General features: G+C 43.6%; 1 protein-coding gene across 1 annotated transcript in view; it reads left to right on the forward strand.

The window, feature by feature from the left end:
• Positions 1-26,509, forward strand: part of LOC141576900 (uncharacterized) — a 66,937-nt gene that overhangs the window by 7,238 nt on the left and 33,190 nt on the right. The window contains exons 3-5 of the mRNA XM_074360280.1: positions 2,214-2,784; positions 4,167-4,336; positions 24,557-24,741. Of these exons, the coding sequence (XP_074216381.1) occupies positions 2,214-2,227 (14 nt within the window). The 3' untranslated portion in view covers positions 2,228-2,784; positions 4,167-4,336; positions 24,557-24,741. The remainder of the gene's footprint in view (positions 1-2,213; positions 2,785-4,166; positions 4,337-24,556; positions 24,742-26,509) is intronic.

Below are 26,509 nucleotides of genomic sequence, written 5' to 3' on the forward strand. Positions count from 1 at the left end.
CTTTGAGAAACAGAAAATGCAAATCTCTCCTCCCATCCCACTTTAGATTTTGTTACGTCCTGCAAGGAGTGACATAGCTCTTTGTGGAAAATTGATGTGATTGTGATTCCAGGTGTCACAGAAAATACTCTTCAGAGATTTATTGCAGGGAGAGGGCAGAAAAGGGGCAGTATGTCACACTTTCTAGTGTGAGCACTGGAGCAGGGGCTTCAATTTAAATATGGTGTCTGTTGTGGCCTCTCTTTAATCTTGTACAATGTGATAAACCTCTCTACCTCAGTTTCTTGATGTGTCAAGTTGGGGTGATAATATTTTAAGGCTTTTGTGAAACATTATACACATAATCTGTGTCTCACTAGAAACAAGACCTTAAAGGGATTCAGGGATTTAAAAAAACAAATCTTGCCCATAGCACTATGTCGCTGTGTATTTTAAATTTCCTGGAGGGTGAGGGTTGAGTCTAAAGTCCATCGTGGGACAGGTGGCCCATAGTTCTCTATGCCCTAGATTGCCCCTTCCTCCCCAGTCCTCTTCCTCAGTCCAGGATGAAGTTCCCTAGTAGATTTACACAGAGGTCTTGTGGAAATGGCTTTTCATTTTATTGTTTCACCAAGAAGGGCTGCCATCATGATCTCTGTGGTTAGGTTTTGAAGGGCTGCCATTATGATGTCTAGTCAGGTGAAGGCTATGCAATTGGGAGTTTCTATTTAATAAAAAGAAAAAAATTACAAATACAAAATTAGAACAAGGGTGGTGACAGGGGCTCTTGGAAGTGGGGACCATTAGCTTTGTTAGCTTCAGGTGCAGTGGCCTCTTGCCACGAGGACCCATCCTCTTGCTCTGAAGTTGGAGGGACCAGTGGGTTCAGTGGGAAAGTTAACTGAGTGTATCTCATGTGCTGGGCATTGTCCTATTTTTTCTGTGTGTTACTTTTTTGAGACAGTGAGCTTTTTTAACCTCAATAGCCTCTTTAAAAAAGTAGAAATTTTATTTTGAGATATAATGTAGATTCCCATGTAGTTGTAAGAGATAATATGGAGAGGGCCTGTGGACCCTTTGCCAAGTTTTCCTTATGGTTCCATCTTGCAAAGTTGGGGTACGATTCATTACTGACTCACTAACAATTTGAGGTTTGTGTTATTGCCCTCATTTCTATTCACGATTAAACTGGAGCTTAGAGAAGCACACAGGCCTGCCCAGGTCACCCACATGGTTAGTGCAGAGACGGGTGGAACGTGGGCTTTGGATTCCCAGGCAGTACCATTATGATGGTCTGTGGCAGGGAGCAGCATTCATTTTACTTGTTTATTCATTCATTCAACAAACATTTATTGAGTAACCATTGTGGGTCAGATGCTTTCATAGGGTTATCTGATTCTTAAGTAGTACTGAGAATCAGGTAATGTTTACTTTTTTTTAAATCTGAGAAAATTAGCTCTGAGAGGTTATAACCACCCCAAAGGAAATATAGCTCATAAAGGAGTGATAGTAAATTTGTATTCACCCCTTTTTATGCAGGTGGTACCCTAGGCATTTTACATTTGCAAACTTCCGTAATCCAGATATATTCTTGTAAGGCAAGGATTTTTTTTTTAATTTAACTACAGTCAAGTTAACAATGTTGTGTCAATTGCAAGGTGTTTTTTGAATTTTGAATTAAAAAGTATTTTTTGAGGAGGGTAATTAGGTTTATTTATTTGTTTCATTTATTAAAATGAGGTACTGGGACCTCGTACATGATAAGCACGTGCTCTACCACTGAACTGTACCCTCCTCCCCAAGGCAAGTTTTCTTATCCATTATTCTGGAGCTTAGGGGTTCAAATAAATTGGAATTGAAATCCAGATCTTTTGCTCCTACTGTTGTCCTTTTCTTTATATTCTGCTGAAGGGGGTTGCGGAAAGCAGTTCCTTTGTTCATTTCTTTATTCAGCATTTTTGAGCAGTGACTTTGCATCAGGGCCTTGCTAGGGGCTTGGAAACAGAAAACAAGAAATGACCCTCCTCTGCAGGGGCAGGAAGCCTAGACCAAAAGCTGGGTAAAGTGATCCGAGCTATGGTAGCCATGTGCAAGCTCTGAAGGACAAACTGTACCCCTGGATTTGCTTGGGCTTCCCCTGCCTTCTGGCTGGTACACACCAGGTCACCGCAACCCAGAGGCGCCAGCAGCCCACAGCACAATATTTACCTCGAACTCCTCTCCACTCTCGGCAGGGCCTGCAACATGAGCATCCCTGGCTACGTGCAGTGTGCTGAGGACTATGAGACTTCCCGTGATGGTCAAACCAGTGGGGATCATCTCAGAGGAGAATTTCTTTTGCATCTATAAGCGAATCTCCTTGGTGAGCCAGATCAGCCCGTGCAGCTCCCAGGGCGCACTCTGTATGCACAACAGGCACCACTATGCGCCCGACAATGGATGGAACGTCTTCCAGACCCTCTGCAATGTCATGGACCTTGTCACCATTACCGACTGCCTCTCGGCCAAGGCCTTCAAGAAGCTCCACGTGCAGAGGAGTTGTATGGCACCACGCTTAATGACTCTCAGCTCTTTGTCTTTGTGCTGCATGGGGAGGTAGCTAAGCAGCCATGCACCGACGTGGCCTTCAATCTACGAGGACTGCAGGGTGGTGGAGAAGAGGATCGAGGACTTCACTGAGTCACTCTTCATATTGCTCAAGTTCAAGTGGCTGGATGGGGCCCCTGACAAGTCTGGGGACAAGATCCCACTCCTCTGCATGCCATTTGAGAAGGAGGACTTCATGGGACTGGACACAGACAGCAGGTAAGTTTACCTGGAGGCCAGTTCACCCTGGCTGTGTGCCGGGTTTCTTCTCTCCATCCAGAAAGGGATCAGCACGGAATAGGACTGTCTTGTAGCCAAGGGGGGAGGGAGGTGCAGCCCGCCAGTTTACAGACATTTAAAAGTGAATCCACCTTTGTTTCAGAGAGATCCTTTTAGTGTTAGTGTGGACACTTACTCCTGCTTTTCAGCCAGGACCCTGGTGGGACCCCTGGAGTTGCTGTTCAATAGAGTAGCCACAGCCACTGATGCTAGAAGCACTGGGGAGGAGGCTGGTCTGAGCTGAGATGTGCTGTATTTCAAATGCACATGAGACGCTGAGGTTTGTCTACTAAAAGCGTATAAACTATCTTGTTACTTCCTATATTGATTACATGTCACAATGATAGTATTTTACATACAGTAGATTATGTAAGATATGTTCTTAAAATCAGCTTCTAGTACTTGTTTTTTGTTTGTTGGTTTGTTTCTTTGTTTACCGTTTTAAATGTGGCAACTGGGAAACTTTCTTTACATGGCTCTCATTTCATTTCTGTTGGGCAGCCTTTCCTGGGACAGTCTCATCCCTTTGCTTATAGATGAGATGCTGAATCCCGAGAGGCAGAACGAGGCGCTGGTTGAGCTGGCTTGGAGCCAGTGTCTCATGCCTCCCAGGCTCAGCACCTGTTCGGCTCAGGCCCTCTCTTCCTGCCCGACAGCCAGCATGCCATGTTAGGACATCAGAAACACCACCGGGGACCTCCGAATGAACTCCTTATGCAGGGAAAGGCATATCACGGAGTATGGGAAAGAGCAGAGAAATGTTCATCCTCACTTTGTCCCTGTGATTAAGTCAACGGCCCCACTTTGCCTCGGAATTACAGACGAGCTCTTCTGGGCTGCCTAAACCCCCAACTTCTGCTCTGTTTCCCCGTGTATCTATTGTGCTGTCCCTCGGGCAGAAGAGGGTGAGATGCCTTTGCCGAGAGGTGGTCCCCCTTTGCTGGGGAGAGTGAGGGAATCTGTGTACCCCCGGCCTACGGCCTCGGGCCTTGAGTCTAGAGAGGGCTCTTGGCGGTCCCACTGGTGACGGTCAGAGGACCTGGCACGTTCTGCCGGGCCCGCTGTGGAGGCGGTGCTCTGTGATTCTTGAACTTAACTAAGATCAGATTCTACTTTCTGGTTGTTGGTAAGTTGGAGGAGAAGATGCCAGAGAATTGATAAAAAGAATATCCAGAACAGCCCTGTGAGTGATAGGCAAGAGGACCTGAGTCCCACCTGCGTGAGGTGCCTAGCAGGCTCTGGATGAATTTTCTGTTCCTCCCGGACATGCTTAAGGAAGGGGCAAGGCATGTTGTGGCCATGATCTGTTCTTGTCCTCACAGGGCCCTGTGATCTACATGCTCGCACTCCCCATCTGCTCCTTGGAGATGAGGTGTCAGGTTTAGGAGCCTGGGCAAAGCTGAGGGCACAGCTGCCAGCACCGTGCTACACCGAGGCTGACTCCGTTCACCTCACATGTCACCTCCTGCTGATCCCCCAGGTGTCAGTCAAGGTAGGTGCATCGGTGCAATGTAAGCAGGGACCATGTTCTCCCCCTGGACAGACTGGTGGGTGGGCAGTGGAAGCCTGGAGCCCTGCCCCAGCCCCCAGGCCAGTGCCTCCTCTTTTGTCACAGGAGGCACTGGTGAAATGTTTGCTCAGCAACTGCTTGGCTCTGAGTCTGCGGACCCACCAGAGAATGCCTGCTTGTTTTTGCCTTTTGAAGTCTGCCCTTGGGATTTGGCGGAGTAGCTGGATATGTGCTTAGCCCATAGTGGTTGACACAGTCACCATTGTTTACCCAGAACCTCGTGTACCAGGCATGGCTCCCGGCATCAAAATATAGCAGCGCATTAAACCTCCCTATTGGTGTGTCTGTCTGTTTTGGTACAAAAAGCACCCAGCCAGCATCTGAACGTCAGTGAGATAACGCGGCCAGTGAGCTCGGGTCAAGCACGTTCTCCTCCAGTCACTTTTACTTCATTGTTCCTTTTACTATTCTGCAGACATTAATTTTTTAAAGAATGCTTTGGTGCAGGAAAAGAGCCTAATTCTCTCCTGCTACTCTTGGTGGAAGTGCGTAAAACTGTCCAGCCTGAAATGTGAACCACAATTTGTAGCTTAAGACCTGCCTAGACCCATGTATGTGGAGTTTTGGTTAGGGGCGCTGACCACGTTGGTGTCCCCCGGCAGTGCCCCTCCCCTCAGGCCCCTGCCTTCCTTGGTGCAGGAGGTGAGGGTGGGTCTCACCATCCCCGTGTCCCTGGCCTCACACACTCACGTAAATTCTTGTATGTGCTGTCAAAGTCATTTTTGTTCTTGTGTGTTTCTAATTTTCTCTTGTTCCTCTTTTCCTTTTTCTTTATTCCTTTTTCTCTTGTACTGCCCTGTGAGCATGCTGTTGCGTCTGAAAATGTGGGCTGTGCACACCCTGCATTGGAAATAGCTAGATCGCCCTCCGTGCTGTCTCCATCGCTTTAAAAAGCAAAAACTTAACAGCCGCCTTGATCCATGTATTATCCTTGTCATCTTTTTATTTTCTAATTTTTTTTAGCACATCACCCGCTGGGGTTTGATACCTCTTAAAATCCTTGCTTTAAGGAACCAGTTTGGTCCTCCTTATATTTGGTGACAAATGTGCCCTTATTAAATTTGTTTGATTGTTTTGAAGAAGTGAGATGTGAATTCATTTAGGCGGCTGCTGAGGGATGTTTTTCATGGAGTATTTAAACTTGTAAAGTCAAATTCTGCAGCATCTTGCTCGATTCCTGCTTTTACAGAAACGTGCTTGGCACTCAGTTCCTGGCTGTCACTGTGTGACGTGCGTGACGGCGCTGCCTGGCCAGCGGTCACTGGCGAGAAAGTGGCAGGCTTGGGGGTGAGCAGCTGTTGGAGGAAGCAGTCACCGTTTTGTTATTTAATTTTTTTTTTTTTGCATTTTACTTCCCGTGCCATTTACTTTACTTTGCCTTCATAAAGGGGCAGAAGTGGGTCTAAAATCCATGCCACTCTTTTGTTCCCTTTACGAGGCTGGTTTTTCTGAGTATCAGGACAACATGTCCTTCTCCCAAGTAGCTGGCTCACCTGGATCTGTTGGAAATAGGGACTGCTAAAGGGGACCGTAGCTTCCTCTCTGCTCCAGCCAGTGGGCATTCAGAGCCGGGTCTGTGGTTTGCCTCAGCAGCCGTGCAGGCCTCCCTGCACCGGCCTTTACTTTTAACCCATGTTGGCAGTAAATAGCTGACTCCGTGTCTGTTGCAGTTCACGTCAACCACTGACGGCCTTGTCGTTGGTTTGCGGTAGTGAGTCTCCACCACCCCAGACAACTGTGAAGGAAGATGCTTTGACCGACCTAGGACCTTGGATTCTCACCCCCACCATGGTTCATCTCACCCGGTGGAAGTGTTTGGCCACCACCATCATGCTGACCATGAGGCCTTGTTTCTCCTTTCATGCTCTGGTCCAAATGTGGACACTTCATTTTTCACTGAATTTGTCTTGCTTGAGATAGGCCAGAATATCTGAATGAGTCCATCACATCGTGGGTGGGGAACAGATCAGAAGTAAATGTCGCAAGTAGAAGGAGTCTAGTCTGTCCGGGTTGGCAAATGCAGGCTGGGATCTGTGATGGCCGGGCTATGCCCTGGACACAGGCCTTTCCCATGGCTCCCGAGAGCCCAGGGGTCAGAGTGAGAACAGCATTGCCTGGGTTCCTCCATCCTCATCTGCTTACTGGCAATTGTGTCTGCTAATTAGGAGCTCTCCCACACCTCGGGCCCTTCAAAACTCAGACCACGGGAGAACCTTGAGTCCCTTCTCCAGGGCCTCCTTTGTGAGAATCCAGTGCCTTCTGAAGTGACCAGCGGCAGGAGATGCCTCCCCCTCCAGGGAGCACCCTTTGAAGGACTGTGAATCAGTGCACCATGCTGTGAGCTTGTGGGGTTCCGGCCATGGTCCCTGCAGAACGAGACTTGAGATGGGCTTAGCGACGGATATAACAGGACTGATTCCAGGGCAGGGCTCGAGGGATGGAACAGTGGAAATTGAATGTGACCTCAAACACATAGGCGGGTGCTGGGGCTGTTACTAAAATGGGGTGTCTGGGAGGTACCTGCCAGGAATCGAATTCCAGAGTAAATGGCGGACATGAGTCATTTTTAAGATGCCATTTTTCATCCAAGTTAGGACTTCAAAGAGGCACTCAGGTCTATGGCCCTGGGGCTCAGTTGAAGGAGCCGGACTAGAGATACACGTTGGGCTTCGTCATTCTTAGCTGGTGTTCACAGCCGCGCATGTGAATTAGATCATCTTGAGTGCTGCAGACTGAGGCTGAGGGGGGGCAGGGCTGTGCCTGGGTTGGAGGAAAGCCCAGACCATGCAGCTTTGGTGTGTCATTCTGCGGCGTTTGTGATTTTCAGACTAATGCCATTTATCCTTAAGGGGCCGGGGGTTGGGCAGGGCCAGCCTGGAAGAAATCTGAAAGGAGGGTCGTGGCCACGTGTGTGTCTTGGGAAGATGCAGAGTCTTCAGGGTCCGGGAGGGTAGACTTCTAAGAAGCTGGAGTTGGAGTGGGGAGAAAGTAGTCACACTCACCTGTGAGGGAGGGAGGGAGTCCTTGGGAGTCGCCACCCTACTGGACTCGCTTTCCAGTGAACAGAAGGCAATCAGACAGAGGATCTGAAGTGAGAAGGGATGGGCGCTGGGAGGGCAGCCAAGCTGGAGAATGGTGCTTGCAAATTCTGGAATAGTCCTGAAAAATTGAGTTAAAAATACCCAGACTCTTAAGAACATTGATAGTGACTGGGGAGGAGGCAGTTGTTTTTCTGGCCTCCTAAGGGTAATGCATGTATCCAGGGATACACAGAAGATTCAGGCAGTCTTTTCCAGGGGCTTGATCCTTACCAGGGGGAACAGTGCAAGTTTAAAGGGGGAGAAGGGCAGTGGAGGGAAGCTAGCCAGGCCCCATGTCAGGTACCAGTCGGCAGCCCTACTTGCGTGTTGCATTCTCATCCATGCCTCCCAGGTGGGCAGTGGCAGCCCCCTTTTGCGGATTGGGAAGCCTTCTCAGAGGGTTTAAAGAATTGGTCCATTTAGCGGCTAGTAAATGCTGTAGCAGGATTCAAGCAGGGCCTTTTCAGACTTCAAGGGCATGTTCTCTCTACTAATTCCGGTACCTCCCTGTTGTACCTGGATTGGTGAATTGGGTCAGTTTTGGAACCTTTCACAAAAAGTACGATTTAAGTGCCTCAGGACTGTTTCACAAAGCTCAGTGTTCTTTGATGGTTCGGAAGCACCGCAGTGCTTTTCGCCCCACAGAGGTAAGGTCTTATTCCTTGACGATGACGTGGTTGCAAATGACGTACAGGTGCAAAACCAGACTTAGCAGCTTCTGAAGGGAAACTCTCCAGTTCTCCCTTGATCGGCTTTCTTCCACGGGATGTAACTTCTGCAGCGTAGGCCTGAGCTTTCCATATGGAGTGAGGGTTTGATATCCAAAGTTAGCATAAAACGGTCAGATGAAGAAAATCGACGTTGATAATTTATTTTTGGGTTATGTTAGTGAAGATATTCTATCAGTTAATGACCCATATATCGAATGAAATTGAGTACAGAACATTGCATTTCTTACTTTCTATTTAGAGTTCTCTTACAGAGTAAGGTTGCCTGCTTTGGAACATCAGCTCCACCACCACGGCACCTATCAGTGTGTTGGTGTGATTGCATTTACGCAGTGAATGTAATCTTGTCTTCCTCAGCCCCAAACACTCCAGTGCAGAATCACGGGCTGTAGCCATCTCTTAGTCACGCAAATACTTCTAAAATTATATGATGCCAGAAAAGAAAGAAGAGGGAGAGAGAGATTGCCTTTATCAAAGTTCCTTTCTATTCTATCTGCAAACTGTTGTTGAGCAGCTCTGGTTTCCTTTGGATATGAATATATACATTTCTTTGCATGTAATCTGGGTTTTGGACTAGAACACCAAGCTCTTGCTGTCCACAAGCCACAAAAATAGTAGCCAAATTGCACACGCGTGAAATAGTTTATACTTTTTTCTGAGAAAAAATCCTTGAATTTGGGACTTGGGCTGTGATTTTTGCTTTTTGCTTCCCCCACCCCTCTTGTAATCTCTCACTCCTTCCCACGTGGCCCCCAAGAGTTCGTGGTTTCAAAGGAGTGGGCAAACACCCAGTTGGTCACCATGTACTGTTGCTATAGATGGAGCCCTGCCAAGATCTAAAGGACATTATCAGAGAGGACTTCCTGGAAGAAATGGGCTCTACATTCAATCGTGAGGACAGAGTAAGGGTCAGCCAGGAGAAGGAGTCAAGAGTGTGGCTCAGGTGGCAGGTGCAGCCCGGGCAGAGACCTGGAGGCTTGTGGGGTAGGGACCTGGGGAGAGTGCCCTGTGTGGTCCAGGGTGGAGTGTTCCCCTGCTGGGGAGGACCCTGGAGAGAGCCTGGGGTGAAGGGCTTTAGAAGACGTTGGATTTTACTTGAACAGACACTGAAGGCAGTGAAGGGTGTCAGCAGGAAGTGACCCTCAGGAAAGGTACTTCTGGTTTTGCTTCTGATATTCTACAGACATAAGGGTCGGGACGGGCGAGAGCAGGTCTGTCTGTCCCTTTGAGACCCACCCCGTCATTCATTTATTCATAACACGCGCACTTCTGTGTGTCTAGGGGAGAGAGGGTGGACCCACATTAGTACGCAAAATGTGTTTGCTTCTTGTGAGCTTAGCAGTGTCAGAAGTTGACTAACCCTAGAATGTTCTAGGAATAGAGGAACAAGTTGCGGAGGTTGGAGGGAGGGTAGTCTTCCTTGGGAAACAATCAAAATGAGCCTGGAGGCAAGTGGGAAGTAGGAGCAGGACAGGGGGTCCCTGAGGTCACTGGGGACATGGGAACTGGGGTGAGGCTGGGTGAGCAGTGTCTGGGGAGGGGCTAGAATTCCACCAGGGAGCCTCTGAAGGGTTTGAAGTGGGGTGATGTAATCAACTTTGTGATTTGGGAAGGCTGCCGTTGCTTTGTGTGTGTGTGTGTGTGTTTAGCGGGGAAGAGGGGGAGGGTGCCACCAACTGGGGTGCAACTAGAAGACCATTCACAGGCTGGGAGAGGGGCGTCAGGGCTGCTTGGGGAAGGCAGGGGCAATGTGGATGCCGGATTTCCTTATGGGGAGGGCTTGTTATCGGGGTCGCCCAAGAGGCGACTTTTGGCTGGAAGAAGAGATGGAGGCTGCCAGGTGGACTTTCCTCTTCTCTCCTTCCCTGCCTTGTGTGATGATCTTAGCTCAGCCAACATTTGGAACAGAAGAGCTAAGTTCCAGGGTAGCCCAGGACTTTGTTGAGCTCGTTCGAGTGAGATCTGATAGGATTTAGATTTCAGTTCAGATCTGCATGTTCACTTAGCTAGAAAAGTCCAGTAATTTCGATTTCCATGGGGTATTTATTCTTGATAAAAATTACTTTCTTGGTGAGAGGAAATTTAATACAGCTGCTGTCTTTCTCAAAAAAAATCATATCTTTTAAGAAATTTAATATTCAAAAGAATAGCTAAATTTAAAAATGATAAAGTATGGCTTTGGTGTAGTTTCTTTGGTTTCTGAGCTAATGTGGAGTTAGAGCCTTTGCATTACTTAATAGCACATCCTTGTCAGTATTTAAAGAGCTGTTAGTGAGCACCCCAGGCCCCACCTCTCAAAACATCATTAAAGTTTGCTCTGAAATAGTGAGGTCATAAAGGTCTTGTTTGCAGAAATCAAACAGTTGGTTTACATTATGCAGCATAGCTCCATTTATAAAATAATAATAGGTTCAAAATTAAGAAAGTGGAAAATAATTGATTTTTTTTTAAAGCTGAAACATAAACTTTCTTGTGCTAATGTTGCAACTGGAAATTTTGAAAAGAAAAATCCTACTGTAATATCATCTACGTGGAATACATATATGACTTCCACATTTGAAAAGTAACGGCGCAGTGGTTTTAGAAGTCAGGAGCATTCCAGCTCAGATACTGGCATTGATGGTTGATGGTTTTCAATGGAAGAGCCTAAATTTACCTTCTTAGCATTTTTTTTTTTTTTGTAGTGAGAGGGCTGAGTAGTGTTTTGCCAGCATGATTTTGGGGCAATTTGAGGGCAGATGTCGTGTACCAGCAGTGAGATATTTCCATGCGTTTAATTTTCCAGACATCACCAGGGCACATGTGGGGTTTGTGCATGCAGGCTGGGATGCTGCAGGACTCCCTAATCCATCACCGTTATGTCCTGGAGCTGCTCCGGTTAGTGAATAATTTTCTGTGCCTTGGAGTTAAAGTGGTCTGATGCAGATGATCAGATATGTAGTTAAAGTGCTATTACTTGAAATAAGAGAAACCTAGAAACACGGCTCTAACAATACAGGATGAGGGAGGAGAATTGGCTGAGCTGCGTGCAGTGGGGAGTATTCTCAGGTGACTCCCGCGCCGTGATTCCTGCCAATATCCGCCCCAGCCCTGCATGGTTGTCCTGCCAAAGCAAGCATGCACTTTGCTCAGAAACGCACTGAATTTCCTTGCGCCTCTGTTTGTTGGCTGTTTTTTTGAAAGCACATCTTGCCCTTTGCTTAAATGCCATCCATGCAAGTCGCCTCTTACACTCATCCTTCTGGACCTCGTCCATACATAGCTGCTGAATGGATGAACAGAATGTAGAATCTCCATTTAGTGAAACATTATTCAGACGTAAGAGTGAATAAAGAAAAAGAGAGGAAAATGAAAAAGGCCCCCTGTTCTGGGAAGTCCATTCTGACTTCTCAACCCGTTCTTTTCCCTTTGAAACACAATCACTTATGCTCCACTCTACTCTTTTTGATATTACTTACAACCCTTTAATAAACTTTAACGTTTTCAAAAAAAAAGAGAGATGCTGATACCACTTCAACATGGACGAGCCTTGACTACAGCATGTTAAGTGAAAGGAAGCAGACACAAACGGCCACATATTGTTGACTTCAGTGATCTGAAATGCCCAGAATAGGCACATGCAGAGGCAGAGAGCAGGTGATGGTTGCAAAGGGCTAGTTGGAGGGGGGTTAGGGAGTGACTGCTAGTGACAGGGGGATTCTTTTGGGGTGATGAAGTGTTCTGGAAATAGATGGTGATGAGAGCTGCACAACCGTGAGTGTGCAGAAGACTGCTGAGCTCTGTCTCTGGGAGTGCCTGTGGTTGGGGGCAGCTTTATTTTCTTCTCAACCTGCACTGTGAAGAGTCATCTTGTGCTGTGGCCTTTCTACTAGTGTGAGTGGTGAGACTCAGAGACTTTGCAGAGTCTTGTTTCTTCCCCCCCTGCTGAGTGTAGGCAAAATAGGTTTAAGACTGAGAAAGTGCTCCATCTGCAGAAATGTATTTCAGTTTTGCATGGTGTAAAAATCTTGAGAGATTTTTAATTGTTGAGGACAGTCTGTGGGGGGAAATAGCCCGTGAAGCCTTGGGGAGACCTGGAAAAGCCGCGCTTCCCTCCCTGACATGGGTGGAGTTTTCACCCCCGTTCAGGCAGTGAAGGGCCCAGACCCGTGAGCGGAGTTGACAATCGTGAATATTTACGTGTATCCGCTGCTTCATCTTGGATATTAATTTCAAGCTGAGTCAGTTTGTGGCGGCAGCCTCATCCTACATCAGGAATTTATAGTATCTGCTCTTTGAGGTGAAGACCTGACAGACTTGATTATTTAACTGTCTCCCTTGAATTGATATCTCAGATTACTTTGTCAAAAGCAAAACAGCAGAAATACAGACGTCCTTTAATGCCAATATGAACTGCAAAGGGTTTAGTCTCTGCCTCAGTGGCCTTATCTGCGGGTGGAGAAGATGATAACAGTGTTTCCCTCAGAGGGGCTGGTGAGGGGAGAGTGAGGAGCACAAAGGAGGACTTACACGAGATGCTCATGAATGACCGAATTTAGTGCTCTCAGCCTGGTGAGGCCTCAGGGGCAGAGATGTCAGAACAGAGCATTCCTAGCCAGAGCTAGATCCGTGTTGGCAGCTGTTATGATCAGTATCACAACTGTGGGTTATCAGGTATTTTTAAGACTTGGTAATATGAATTCATGAATAATGTTTGAAGACTAGACATCTCAGATTCAGTTTACATAGTTCTCAAGATTTCCTCTGAGAAATGGATGGTTTTTTCCCCATCTTAAATCTGAGATGAGTCTCTAAAAAAATTCTGTATTCCTCCATCTTTTTGCTTTAATTCTCCATTTCTTAAAAAAAAAAGTTTTTAAATGGAGTTACTGGGGACTGAACTGAGGGCCTCATGCATGCTAAGCACATACTCTCCCAAATGAGGTATAATCTCCCCCCTGATTTTTTTTAAAATTTACTTTCTTAGTATTCAGAGGTTAGAGGCCTCTAATTCTTTTCCTGGAGACTTGTCCATGAACCTGTAAATCTATTATTAATGGACAAATCTTGGTTTATTTAAAAAATGAAGAGAATATTCTGCAATCCATTCAAAAGGAAATGCTCATTGGCTTAAAATGTTTCTCCTTTAAGGTAATTTCTCCTTTTTGGTTTAGCTCAATTTATTAACAGACATCCTCATCATCATAATGACCAAACTCGCTCTGAGTGGACACCTACCTAAGGCTAAAATGCTTTCCTCATGTTTTATCTCATAGCAGGTGTTTGAGGGTAGGTATCAGTGTCTCCTTTTTTGCAGCTGAGGGATTGAGAGATGGAGCAGCTTGTCCCAAATCACACGCAGCTGGCAGTGGCTAGCTCTGTGCTGGAACCCAGGCTGCACAGGATGCATTCTTAATTGCTCCTCTAATCAGCCTCCCGTTGAGTGGTTTCCCGAACTCCTGTGACTCCATAAATGGCCGATTTTAGTGATCTCAGCCTGATGAGGCCTTCAAAGGGGAGACACCAGTGAGAATGTGAGACAGAGTGGCATAAATTAAAATTGTACATTTTCACAAATGTTCAATTCTCAGGTAGTGGCATAAAAAGTTAATTTTTATGTATTTTAGTGCTCTGTAAGCACTAAAAACAAAACATTAAAAATAATTATAGTGCAAAAGAGAAGTGGGCTTTGAAAATCCAACCACTGCTGATGATGTTACTTGTTTTTCTCTAGTGGCATTATTGACAGAAATACTTAGAAAGACTGAATTGGTTTTATGTAGTCTTAATATGGAAGAAAAGATTGTCAGCGAATATTTTAAGAAAATCTTTATTCCTTTCTTTCCTGATGATGTATATATACGTTGTTTTCATGGCTTAAGTACATTTCCTGTTTTGTGAAATTTAAGTAATATCATTTAACTTGACTGACTGTGAGAGTTAGTAGCCTTGTATACAAAGAACCCAAGAGGTGCTTAGTAAAAATGTGCTGTCACAATGACAGATATTTTAGAAGGATCAACTCTGAATTCTAAAGAGGGTGGCTTATTACTGATGCATATTTAATATGTATATATATGATATATATATGAATATGGCTTAAAGTAACAAGGATTCATTTATTTATTTTAGTGCACTATGAAGTTTTAATGAAATCTGTATCATTCTATTGAGACAGGGACTAGTTAAATTGCCTTAAGCAGACGATCTTGAAGATTATTTACACAGAATGTGTATTGTTACAACTCAGAATTCATGTTGCCGTGAAACATCCACTCAGACATTTAAATTCGTTGGATTCTAACCAGATCCATTAAGTTTAGAAAAATCCACATTTATCATTTTCAGGGAATAATCTTCCCTCTTTTGTGATTAAAGAAAATTTTGATTTTTTTTCTGCACTTTTAACAGGTTTAAAATATCAAAACATTGATTTGACATGTAACATTTTTAATAGAATAAATCTCATGCTGTTTTAATATGTAAATAAATGTTTTTGTATTTCAACAAACTTTTACATTTCCTGGCTCTTTGAGAAGTATTTTGCAAGATACTTAGATAACTTACTTTCGGAAAAATACAGACGTGACTTTTATGAATATAGGCCTAGTACAGATCTGTTGGTTTTTGCTACAGTGCAAGACATGAGGCCTAGGAGAGATTTGCTGCCGATTGCAAGGAGGAAAGATCCCATGTCTCAGTCTCCCCTCCTGTAAAATGAAGTGTCTGGACTGGATTCTTTCCTCTTCTAAGATGAGTTTCCATGAGCCTGTGTCTTTTGTTTATATTCAGGAGTATTAGCAATATCAGATTAAATACTGAGTACCCCTCCCTTCCCCAGAAGCAAAGTGCAGTATGTGCTACAGAAGCTTTTAGTTATCTGATTCTCGTTTATGATCCTACAGGCAATTTTTGTGTTGCATGCTTCCTGGCAACCTGGAAGGTCTTTTTAGCCATTGGTGGCGCTTGTTGCACCTTCTTACCGTCTTAATTTTCCTGTTTGTTAAAGAAGGCTTAAACAACGTTATTTTGTTTTGATTTCTTTGCTTGATGCTTCAGAATAGCACAATGTCCATTATGTCTGTCTACCTGGAAAAATTGTTCTGCTTATATTTTAGTTTTATTCTGTCATCTCGCTGTGAACATCTCAGACTTGCTGTGTAAACAATGGCAAAATCGGACTTTTCTTCCAGTGTTAGAAACCAGTGAGCCGGGAATTTATAAAACAGCTAGTAGCGGCCTCTGGAGCACCTGAAAGCTGAAAAGTGTACTGAGTTCCCTGAGTATTGACCCTGCCGCTGTGTGTTAATTGGTGGTAGGAGATTTGGTACATATACGAAGGGGTGTAGTGTTTTGACTTGGGTTTGCTTGCACGCGCTGCCACTGAGCCACGTGAGCCTGAGTCAGTTCGTTCTGTGTTTTTCCCTCGTCTGTGAGATTGGGACGTTTGTATCTGCTTTGTAGAATTGTGAGAATTAGAAATTATGTAAAGTGTTTACCACAGTGGGTATGTCAAGAGGGCTCATAATCTTTAGCTGCTGTTTGGTGTGAAGCCATCATTTTATAGTCTTTGGCAATTACTAAGAAACAGGAAAACAAGAAAAGCTGGTTTTATGATGAAAGATATTTGAGGAGGTTCCATAGTTCGTATACCCATAATTAAGCATCAGCAGAGTCAGAACTGTTACACAGTCGCCCTGAACCAACGTTAAGCCACAGAATTTTTTGTTACTTCATATATGTTGGGGCCTAAGGGGATCCAATACTTATATACATGTTGTCTCCAGCAGCCAACTGAGAGATGACACAAAAGAGTAGGCAGGTGATAAATGTCTTCTTTGTTACTGATGAAGCCACGTTCTCCATGAACTTCAGGGCTGTGGGAAAATTCATGTCATGATACTGTGTCCCAGAATTAGAGACTCACCCTGTCCCAGGTAGCTTTGGGCCACAGCGAGCCTTCCCTTGAGAGGACCTGCCCCTTCATGCACAGGGCTGTCCTGACATGGAGCTGAGCATCCCAGGTGCTTCCCAATGGTGACCAACACTGGAGGGAAAGGTAGGGTTTCACGTTCCCTGCTTGTCTCCCGGAACTCACACATCACCCTGTTAGTGTGACGAGGGCTAGCTGTGAGCCAGGGGCCACGGGTATGAAGGGAGAAGCACTCTCCATGGCCCAGAGGAGTGGGGAGGAGGCATCCCCTCCCTAGTTTAAACAGGTGGTGGGATGGAATGGGAGGGTGCTCCCCAAGAGTTTATAAAAGGATCAATAAGGATATTCTTTGGGAATTATACTAGCCAGGAAACACAAAATATTATTAGAAGGGAGACTTGTAAATCACTTTTATATTAAGTTGACATTTGTTGAACACCAAAAATGTGCTACATTCTTTTCTGAGAGTTTTACAGAAACGAATCCTTCAATCTTCTCAACAAGCGAGTAAGGAAGGTTTGATTGTTATCCCAGTTTTACAGTGTGGAAATTTCGGCACGGAGAGGGTAAGTAAGTTGGCCGAAATCACAGAACTAGTAAGTGGCAGAGCTGGTATTTAAACCCTGGCTGTCTAGTTTTGAGGCTCCCAGGGATGGGCTTTGGGTGTTTAGAGGTATCTGCATCCTTGAATCTTTGTATCACTTTGCATCATTTAGCCCAGAAAGGACAGGGAAAGGAGAGTTACACAGGTGCTCCCTGTCATGTCTCGGCCACTGTCCACGAAGTGTGCACTGAGATTAGCGTTAATTATTTTCTAGGCAGTAGATCTGTTCGTATAACAGAAATTTAGTCCATTGAGTTAATCTAGAAACCCTTCCTGCTCTGCTTCTGTCCGTGGTTGCCATGTGACTGCCTGCCCGTGATTGGGCCGTGGAGGAGAAAATGTACTCTTGGTTGAACTCTGATATTTCAGTCTGGTTTATAGTTTCACTTCTTCTGTTACATTAATAAGTTAAGTTTCTGGTTTTCTTGCATCAATGTGTCATGAGTTTGGTTAATGTGAAACCAGTCCATGGGAGCCCAGGGATGCTAACGGTATAATTTCTGAGCACATTGTCGCACTTCTACCCATGCAGACCTGACTGGAGGATGTCCGCCTTCCTCACTGATTTCTCCAAACAGCAGGGTCCTCTCCCACCCCCGGATGTGAGCCTGGGAGCTCTCTGAGTTGGCCAGTCAGTGGCCAAGTCCACCAATCAGAAAATGATGAAGTACCTGGAAATGGGTTTAATAGAAGCAAAGGGCTTCCAGGTAGTCCGATGGGCTGTTCGAGTCCATTTGGTGAAAAGCTGTTCACTGTCTGTGGTTGAGCTGATTCTTTGCTGTTGAAAAGTCTGGATTAGATGAAGGGATTTTAAAAAGCAGAAAGGAGTGATTTCAGGTGGTACGTCCACACCGGTGAGAAGTGAAGGATGACCGCCTCTGTGAGGCATAAACAGAGTCTTACAAACTTCATAAAACAGCTTTAAAAGTTCTTCCATCTGAGTGCACTTCATATGGGGTCCAGTTCATCACTGGTCACGCTGAGAGGGCAAATAACTGATGATGGCATAAAGGACACGGAGGCATCAAAAAGGTCTCATTCATGTTCCCTGTTTAAAGGATGTGGCACAGTGTAATATATTTGAGCTGGTTTTTCACTGAACAATTTTTCGTGTTTTCTGGGACTCCCAGCTCCCATAGTTTCCACGCAGCTGCATGTCCCCTCACTGCAGCTCTGTCAGCGCTTGTCCTGGACTGACGTCGTGTCACGGGGAGCAGGACCGTCAGCGTCCCCGGCTCCTCCGAGCTGCGTCTCCTCATCCGCTGTGCTGGGCTTCTCATCCGTGTCTACTTAGAAGGGTTGCTGAGAACCACACGTGATGGTTGTCAGGGGTGATTTGTGGTTGTCCCTGTGTTTGACATATAGTCAGTATTTGATAGAAACACGTTTTTTATTATAGTTCTGGCTTCTACATTGCAGTGGGTTTTAGTCTGCATTTTTTTATAACTTTTTCTTATTTTTAAATAAGCACTTTTTTTTTGGGGGGGAGGAATTACTGGGGATTGAAGCCAGCACATTGTGCATGCTAAGCAGGTGCTCTACAACTGAGTAATACCCAACCTCCTTGTCTGCACTTAAAAGTAAATATTGCAATACACAAAATAACTCTTAAACACCATAATGGGACCTATTTTCTGTATAGACAATTGAATACATATGCTTTTTCAATAAGAATAAATGTTGGGACATACCTTTCTGAATCTGTTTACTTGTTTAAAAACGATCATAGCTAGTGATAAACACGAGTCTTAGATCCAGTACTTCTTAGGGTCTGCTTTGACATCATGGGAAGTTACATTCTACAGAGAAGGCAAATTGGGTCTCGTTGATATTTGGATGATTTAGCAGATGATCAAGTCTTTCAAAACTTGACAGTTTTGTATTTTAAACTAACTGCAAAGTTATCTTCTAGAAGTTGGAATTCCTAAGCTTGTGAAGTGCTCAGTAATTCAGTGTGTATGTGTTTGTATCTGTGTGAACGTGTTTGTGTGTGATTTCAGGAAGGTAGAAATAAGTTCCATGTAGCCCTCTGATACCTTCCTCCTCCAGTTCAAGATGTAGGCATATATTTACACAAGTAAATTGATATTCTTTAGTCATTTGACATATTGGTGGGAATACGAGGTTCTCACACTTATTTCAGAAGGGTTGGGGAGCATCAGGTTTGAAAACAGGAGGGGAAAGAGTCAGGGTGGCTCTTCACACTTTGTGCAGGATTTGAGAAACAGTAGCTTTTCTTTTTTCTTCTAACTGGCACTGAATTGTAACATAATATTACTCAGAATTGCTTTTCTGATCAGATACAAGTGCCTCAGAATTTTCAAGGCAACATGAATGATGAAATCCGTTTTAGGAGTTATCTTTAAAGTAGTGTTAATTTTCAAGTAAAAGGCTATAGCCTGTTCTTTCTTCGAAGGGTAAAAGACTTTCTCATTGATCCAAGTGCATGATCAATGTGCTTAGTTACTTTGGGGTTTTTTTCTTTTTTTTTATGTGCTTGTTTCATTGTGGTTTGAATGAATGTTTAAAATTTCTGAATTTTGTTCTTTAGAACATGCTGATTTATCAGAACTGTTAAAAACCTGATTGATCTTTCGTCTTTGTTTGGAGGGGCACCCTTTTGATTTCTGTTGTCTGTTAAAGAGGGAAATTCTTCCTCTAGCCTGCAGATCATTAAGTGAATGGTTTGCAGTGTGCCTTTAAAATTCTTTGAATGCTTTGAGCATGCATGTCTAGTGAATTTTGAATTGACTCATAGTAATGACTTTGCTTTGATTCTGTGGCTTTTGCTCCTCTCCTCAAGAATTTGAATTCTCTGTTGCATTTTGTATACGTGTTCTTAACAGGGGAAGAAATTTTACATTTTTTACAAAGGTGGGTTTTCCTATCCCCTCTGAATGCCTTCTATAATTGATACAACAAAAATCTGTTATTGCATGCTTAATTATTTCATAAACTAATTTTTGGCTTAATCAGAAGCAATGAGAAAGAGTGATAATAAAAAATATGAAAACCTTCCTTCCTTTGAAGAATAGAAATCAGGTGGTCAGGCTCACGCATGTTTTGTGCTTGACACACTTACTTTCATGTCATTGTGTATCATGATTCGGAGATGGAGTTGCTTCAGGTTTTATAGATTTTTGTTTTAACATTTGTGTTGAATTCATTCTCTAGGCTGATGTTTCCTGTTGGGTTTGTGGAAAGCGTAGAAGGGAAACAAATTCTTTGTTTTATTTTCAGGAGGCCTGAGTTGCTGATGAGAAAAGGGTTGAGGGTGGGCTGAGGAACAGAGTGACACTCCCTCTCCTCCCGGCTGAAACTGATGAACAATGAAATCAATTAAGTGTATCAGTATTTGACCAATAGAATTCAGCGAGCCCAAACTGGCAAGTTGTGCCCAAAGGAAAGTACTGAATTCACCTGCAGAATTAGGTGATTTACCAATTAGAAGCAGCTTAGAGCAATCAGAAAAATTAGTTCATATGATGAGATATAAAAGAATGTAATATCTTCTATTTCTGAAACTTTTCTTTGTTAAGTTGTGTAGAGCTAAAATTAAGTTTCAAGCGCCAGGAGTTAAGAGTCTGGGTGGTTCTGTGGGATCGTTATTCAGGGATGGGTCTAGATCCTGCTAGAGTGTCTGAAGCTGGCAGGAAAAGACCCAGAGCTACGATTTGTTATACTAGGGTATCCTCCATAATGGTTCCATAATGGTTACATGTGGGAGCCCAAGATTAGGTTAACAAATTGTAACAGACCCCAGCCGCCTGTCAATGTTAAGAAGAAAAATGTGTGCTTAGTAACTGCTTTGCAAGCAGGAGCCTGTGCATCCTCACTCCTGTCTCCTTGCCTTAAAAAGCACAGACAATGCTTTGCTTGTATAGTTGATGCTTTAGATAGCACTCTGCTCATTTCAAAGCAAGGACCCAGGCCCTCAGCTATAAAAGCTGGGCTTGTGTGCTTTTAGATAGTCTATTATCCCCAAAACAAGGACCTGGCTGGTCTCGTGGTCTGCTTTGTAATTCACATATCTAAAGAATGTATCTTATTCCCCTCACCCCATGACTTCCCTAAAGATACACTAAGCCTTTGTACTCATTGTGGATTCTACAATCTCTGTCTCCTCCCATCTTTCCTCAATTTCCTACTTACTATCACACAACTGTTAATGACTTTTTCCTTACATTATACACAGTAAATATAGGAGCATTTGAGAGGCTCGTGGAGTTGGCTCCTTCTCTTTTTCTGGACTTTTCCCACAGAGTCTTGAATAATCATTCCGTGTCGGTACGACTTCTGCCAGCCATAACCCACAGTTCCAGGTGAGAATGATGCAGGCTTTATCTCTCCTACCCAAGGGAGAGAGAGAAGACAATTGAAATCTGCTCCCTTTTGGTGCCTTCCTTCCCCAGGGCCACACCAGTTAACCTGCAGCCTTCTGGCCTCTGCTGTCAGGGCTTCTGTCCCAGGACTGACTGCAGCCATTTTTTCCCTTGCCAACATTTCCTGTGCCTTTCAGAAGTTGGTCTCTTCTCTGCAATTCAACCATGGCAGATGTGATGGTGGTCAGCGTGCTGGTGGGCAGTCACCTGGGGACTCCCAGGAGCCATGCTGATTCTCCTGAGTCTCTCATTTGGGGTTACAGAACTGTCGAGCACCAGAGGAAGCCCATTCACGTGAGGGCAGTGCAGCGATGCATCACTTTCATTTTATTTTTGAAATTTCAGTGGAGAAATTATTTGTAGCAAACTGTTCCAGTTTTTTGGCTGACTGCTTTCCTCACCACCATTACCTTGTTGGATGTGGTGCTTGTTTTAAGAACCAGGTTTCTTCTCTGGTTATTTCTAGCAGGTGGGCTTGCCGAATCCTTGATCTGCATTTGAAGCAGAATGCTTCATCTTGATGTCAAACTGATTTTCTTCATTCTGAATATTTCGTATACACTCAGCAACTGTTTCAAGTGAACTGCTCTTGTCCAATTTCGGTTAACTCATATTTGCTGATCTCCTGCTTTCATGCTGAGGGCAGGTTCTTCTTCCTGTAATAAAAGTTAGCAATTTGCATCTACTATGGGAAGGTACTGGCCCGAGGTGCTTTTGTTCTTAACAGTTTTAATACAATTCACCCATTAAAATTTACACCGATTTTTACTCTGTGCCAAGAATTGTGCATCCCATTCAATCTTAGAATATTTTCATCCTCCTAACAGGAAACCCCGTATGCATAAGCACTCATTCCCATCTTCCCCATCCTCCCCCAGCCCCAGGGAGCCACTCTTCTGTCTCTGTGGATTTGCCTGTGCTGGACATTTCATGTAAATCGAGTCAATTCATGTAAATGGAACCGTCTATTGTGACTGACTTCTTTCAAACTGAGTAACGTTTTCAATGTTTGTCCACATTGTTGCCTGGGTCAGTATTTCATGCTTTGCTATTGCTGAATAATATTCCACTGTATGGCTGGGCCCCTCTCTTTACCCATTCATCAGGTGATAGGCATTTTGGTTGTTTCTTCTTTTTGGCTGTGATGAATAATGGCACCGTGATCATTCCTGTAGGAGTTTTTACGTGGACAATTGTTTTCAGTTCTCTTACGTGTGTCCCCACAGAGCAGAATTGCTGGGTCATTCAGAAACCAACTGTTCAACTCTCTGAGGTCCTGCCAGGCTGTTTTCCAAAGTAGCCACCAGCGTTACATCTCACCAGCAAGGGCTGCTATCTCTGATTCCTGTGTGTCCTCATTAGTTCTTGTTATTCTTTTTTTAAATATAACCTAATGTAGTGAGTGTGAAACGGTTTCTCCTAGTGGTTTTGACATGATTTCCCTTACAGCTAATGATTTTGAACATCGTTTCATTGTGCTTATTGGCCATTTGTATATTTTCCTTGAAAAATACCATTTCGGATCCTTTATTCATTTTTTAATTTAGTTGTCTTTTTTGTTGAATTGTAGGAGCTCTTTTTTATTTGGAGATACAAATTCCTAATCAGATAAATTATTTGAAAATATTTTCTCCTGAGTGTTGTTTTTTCACTTTCTGGATGGTGTCCTTTGAAGAAAAGTTTTAAATTTGATGAACTCAAATTTATCTCTGTTTTCTTTTTTCCTTGTGCTTTTGGGGCAATATTTAAAATCTGAGGTATTTTATTTAAAATTTACATATAAAATAACTTTATTCTTAGGACCGTCCTAGGAGACGGGTGCTGCTGTTGTCCCCAGTCTATGGATAGGAGGCTGAGATGCAGAAAATTTCACTGACTTATCAGTGTCAAAGCTACCCAGTGCTGTGGGAGTTCAGAGCCTCATGATTGTCCCCAGCATCTGTGCTCTTCACCACCATGCTCCACTACTGCCTGGAATCGTTAATGAAAAAGTCTTTACTTTTTTGGTTTCTTGTTTGTTTGTTTTCTCATTGGGAACCTCATCTCCTTATTTTCCTTGCAGAGATCAGTGTAGGTTTATTTTAGGTCTCATGTAGGCAGAAGCATTGCTATCAGTTAACATCTTTATTACTCACTCCCCAGTGATGGCTGTTGCTATTTGAACTAATCAAGTCATGCTTAAGTCTTTCCTGCTCATGACACTAAAAACAGTCATGACTTACAGAATGCTCAAAGAAGAAAGTACTTGATTGATTTTATTTTGCTACCCAATCAAACCAATCAAATAAAAACCCCGGTGTTGACACAGACGGTAAGCCCTCCAGAATAGGGTCACTGTCTTCCTTGTGTTTCATTTGTTTGGTCACAGTGTCTGGATAGTGCCTTGCTGTCCAGCAGTTTTGTGAGGATACGGTGCTCGTGAATCATTGTAAGGACAGAATTTTGACAACAGACTGTATTGGTCATTTCATGAGGGAAAAGATAATATAGAAATACTGCTCAGATCTATTTTAAAATTAAGTTTGGAATGTTGAGAAGAGTTCAAGAAACCATACAAAGATCTTTTTCACTTATTTTAGATCTATCTTAGGCACATTATGATTACATAGCAGAGTAACTTATCAACTAGATTTGACAAGAGGGGTGTATTATTGATTATTTGTTTTAGTTGAAATATTCTACCTGGGAAAAAGTAATCAGTGCCCATAAATGAACAAATATGTTTGTATTTCTATGTAACATGGGAGCAGACTTCATCTGTTTCTATATAATATATATGACTGTGTGTTTTAATCTGTCTGTCAGTGTATTTATTATTTTTCAGCAATGTTCTAACTTTAGAATTCTTCTAAGAAAATCACCCCCGATTCTAGCGCAGTTTGTACTGTGTATCCTGTCTTATGCATGGGATTCCACTGTCTCTTCAGTGAGGAATTTCCTCCCCTACTGAGATAGTAGCAAAGTTAAAGGAACTGTGATTTCTAGGCCTTTGCTCTCCATGTGTTTGCATTTGGCTGTCAATCGCGATTTTCCCTTTCTTGAATTTTCATTGTTCAATTAGAATTTTTGAAAATAAGTGTTAATATGTTGTATCTGTCTCCCTAGAAACTTGATGTGTTTGTGCTTTTCAGTTTTCAATTTATGAAAAATGTAAATACACTCTTGTTTTTAAGTAGTTCTTTTTCACTAGATATTTGTTTACCTCTTTATAGTTAAAATACTTTTTTTCCAATGAATGAATCGGTGTGCATGTTTTAAAAGATACCTTACTTTTTATTTTCCTTATTATAACAATTATATTCATTCTAGAGAATTTAGAAAATAAGGATAAACACAGTAATAACTTAAAAATGGCCTCTAATCTCACCTAGAGATACAGTTGTAAAATTTCAAATTGAGAATTTCATGCCCTCTCATGTTGTTCTTCTTTTTCAAGATAGTTTTGGTTACTGAGACCCTCGAATTCCCATATGAATTATAACAGCAGCTAATCAGTTTTTGCAGAGGAGCCCGCTGGGATTGTGATCGAGACCACGTAGAATATACGGATCACTCTGGGGAGCACTGCCATTCCAAGAGCATTGTCTTCTTTCCAGGAATGTACGTGGCGTGTCTGTCCAGGTATTTAGGGCTTCTTTAATTTTTTTTCAGCAATGCTTTGAGTTCACAGAATATTATTTTACTTTTTTTCTTTGCCTTTATACTGAGGACAAGTGTACAAGGTACCGGGATCAGAAGTGTATTTTAGCCCCGCCCCTTACTGCCAACATGGTCGCTGCGCTCTTGCTTTGCCTTGTGTACAATCTTGCACAAAATATTACCTCAGTAACTCTCTCTTGAATGAATGATTATATGATTGTAGGATGATGCTTGAGAGTCCTTGTGATGATTTTTTCCTCCAGCCTTTCCCCAATTCTTAACTATGCCCTTTCTCTTCCTAAACTCCAGCCTGGGTTTCAGCCTGCCTGTGGCATTGATTTTCCCTGTCTGTACACTCTTCCTTTCACTGGTTGACGATAATGTTACATGTGGGCTGTGAAACTTGCTAGATGTCAAGAAAGAGCAAATCCATTGCATGCTAGTATTTTTACATTGTGGTATTTTTTATCAATTAAAATTAAATCAGGCTGACCCCCTGAGCCCTCCCGTGAGCTCTTTTCACTTTCCTACATCTGATATTGCTCTGGTTGCTACATGTGCCCTTCCCCCAGCCTTGGTTTTTGGGTTGAGTAAGTCATCATCAGTGGAGCCCTCTCTTTAAAAGATGAAGAGAACATTTGCTCCTTCTCCCTGGTTGGGGACTTGGATGAGATGAGATACCAGATAAAGAATGGAGCTCCACCTCATTCTGACCCCCGCTCTTTCCGTTCCGTTCTCCAGAGGAAAAGAGTACAATTCAAAAGTATAAAGATTGATTGTAAGCTAATGAGACAGACAAGACACTCGATCATTTATTAAATATCCTTTCATGCCAGAAACAAACGTATTATACACACAAAAATCACACAAAGCATGATAATATCGTGCTTACAGACGTGGGTCCGAGTTCGAGTCCTGCTCTGGAGTGACCAGTCCTGTGAGATGGAGAACTGGTAGGTCGGCTTAGGCTCTCCAGGACTGGTTTTCTGTCCTGCAGAGATGGGGCTCGCTAGGCTTCCCTCCCCCGTAGAGGTGCTGTGGGTTGTAACTGTCACGCGTGCACAACTGCTCGTTCCTCGTAAGTGCAGGATAGCATAGATTTTGTGGTGATGGCTTTATGACCGCCCCGTGTAGACTCTCAGTGCTCCAAAGGGATGCCTTGTGGTTTGGAGATGGGATTCTCATTTCTGTAAATACCCAAGGATTGTGGTATTGGGCCCTGCTGATTTGAATCTATTCTTTAGAAAGTACATATTGTAGATATATTTTTCAAGCATGTGTGCTTTTTTTCTTTTATTATTTATAATTCTACCCTCTCATCTCTTGGTGTGACTTTTCATGGAATCCAGGAAACAGTCCTAAGCTACCTGCCTCTTCACTCTTCTCCGTGGTGGTTTTCTTCCCTGACTAGAAGAGGGTTTTGCACAGGAAATTTTATTTGTTCCCCTTTTCTTGGAGTCTCACTTTTGGTCTGCCCATCTCTCACCTGTCCTTCTGTCCATTTATCTACCCACTCATTCTTCTGAATTGTTCCAAAAAGCATTTCAGGCAGCTTACAGAAGAACAGATACCAAATAAACAGGTGAGAAAATGGGGCCAAGTTCAAACTGTGAGGCTAGGAGGCGAGCCTGTGTGAGGGTTGCAGCCATGAGACACACGCCTCTGCCCTGTGACTTATAAGATCGACAGCAAGAGTGTACCTGATGCTCCCAGCAGACACAGGGTAACAGGGTTTCTGGGAGATGCTCAC

This window comes from Camelus bactrianus, unplaced genomic scaffold (genome assembly GCF_048773025.1).
Source record: "Camelus bactrianus isolate YW-2024 breed Bactrian camel unplaced genomic scaffold, ASM4877302v1 HiC_scaffold_44, whole genome shotgun sequence".
Taxonomy (NCBI): domain Eukaryota; kingdom Metazoa; phylum Chordata; class Mammalia; order Artiodactyla; family Camelidae; genus Camelus; species Camelus bactrianus.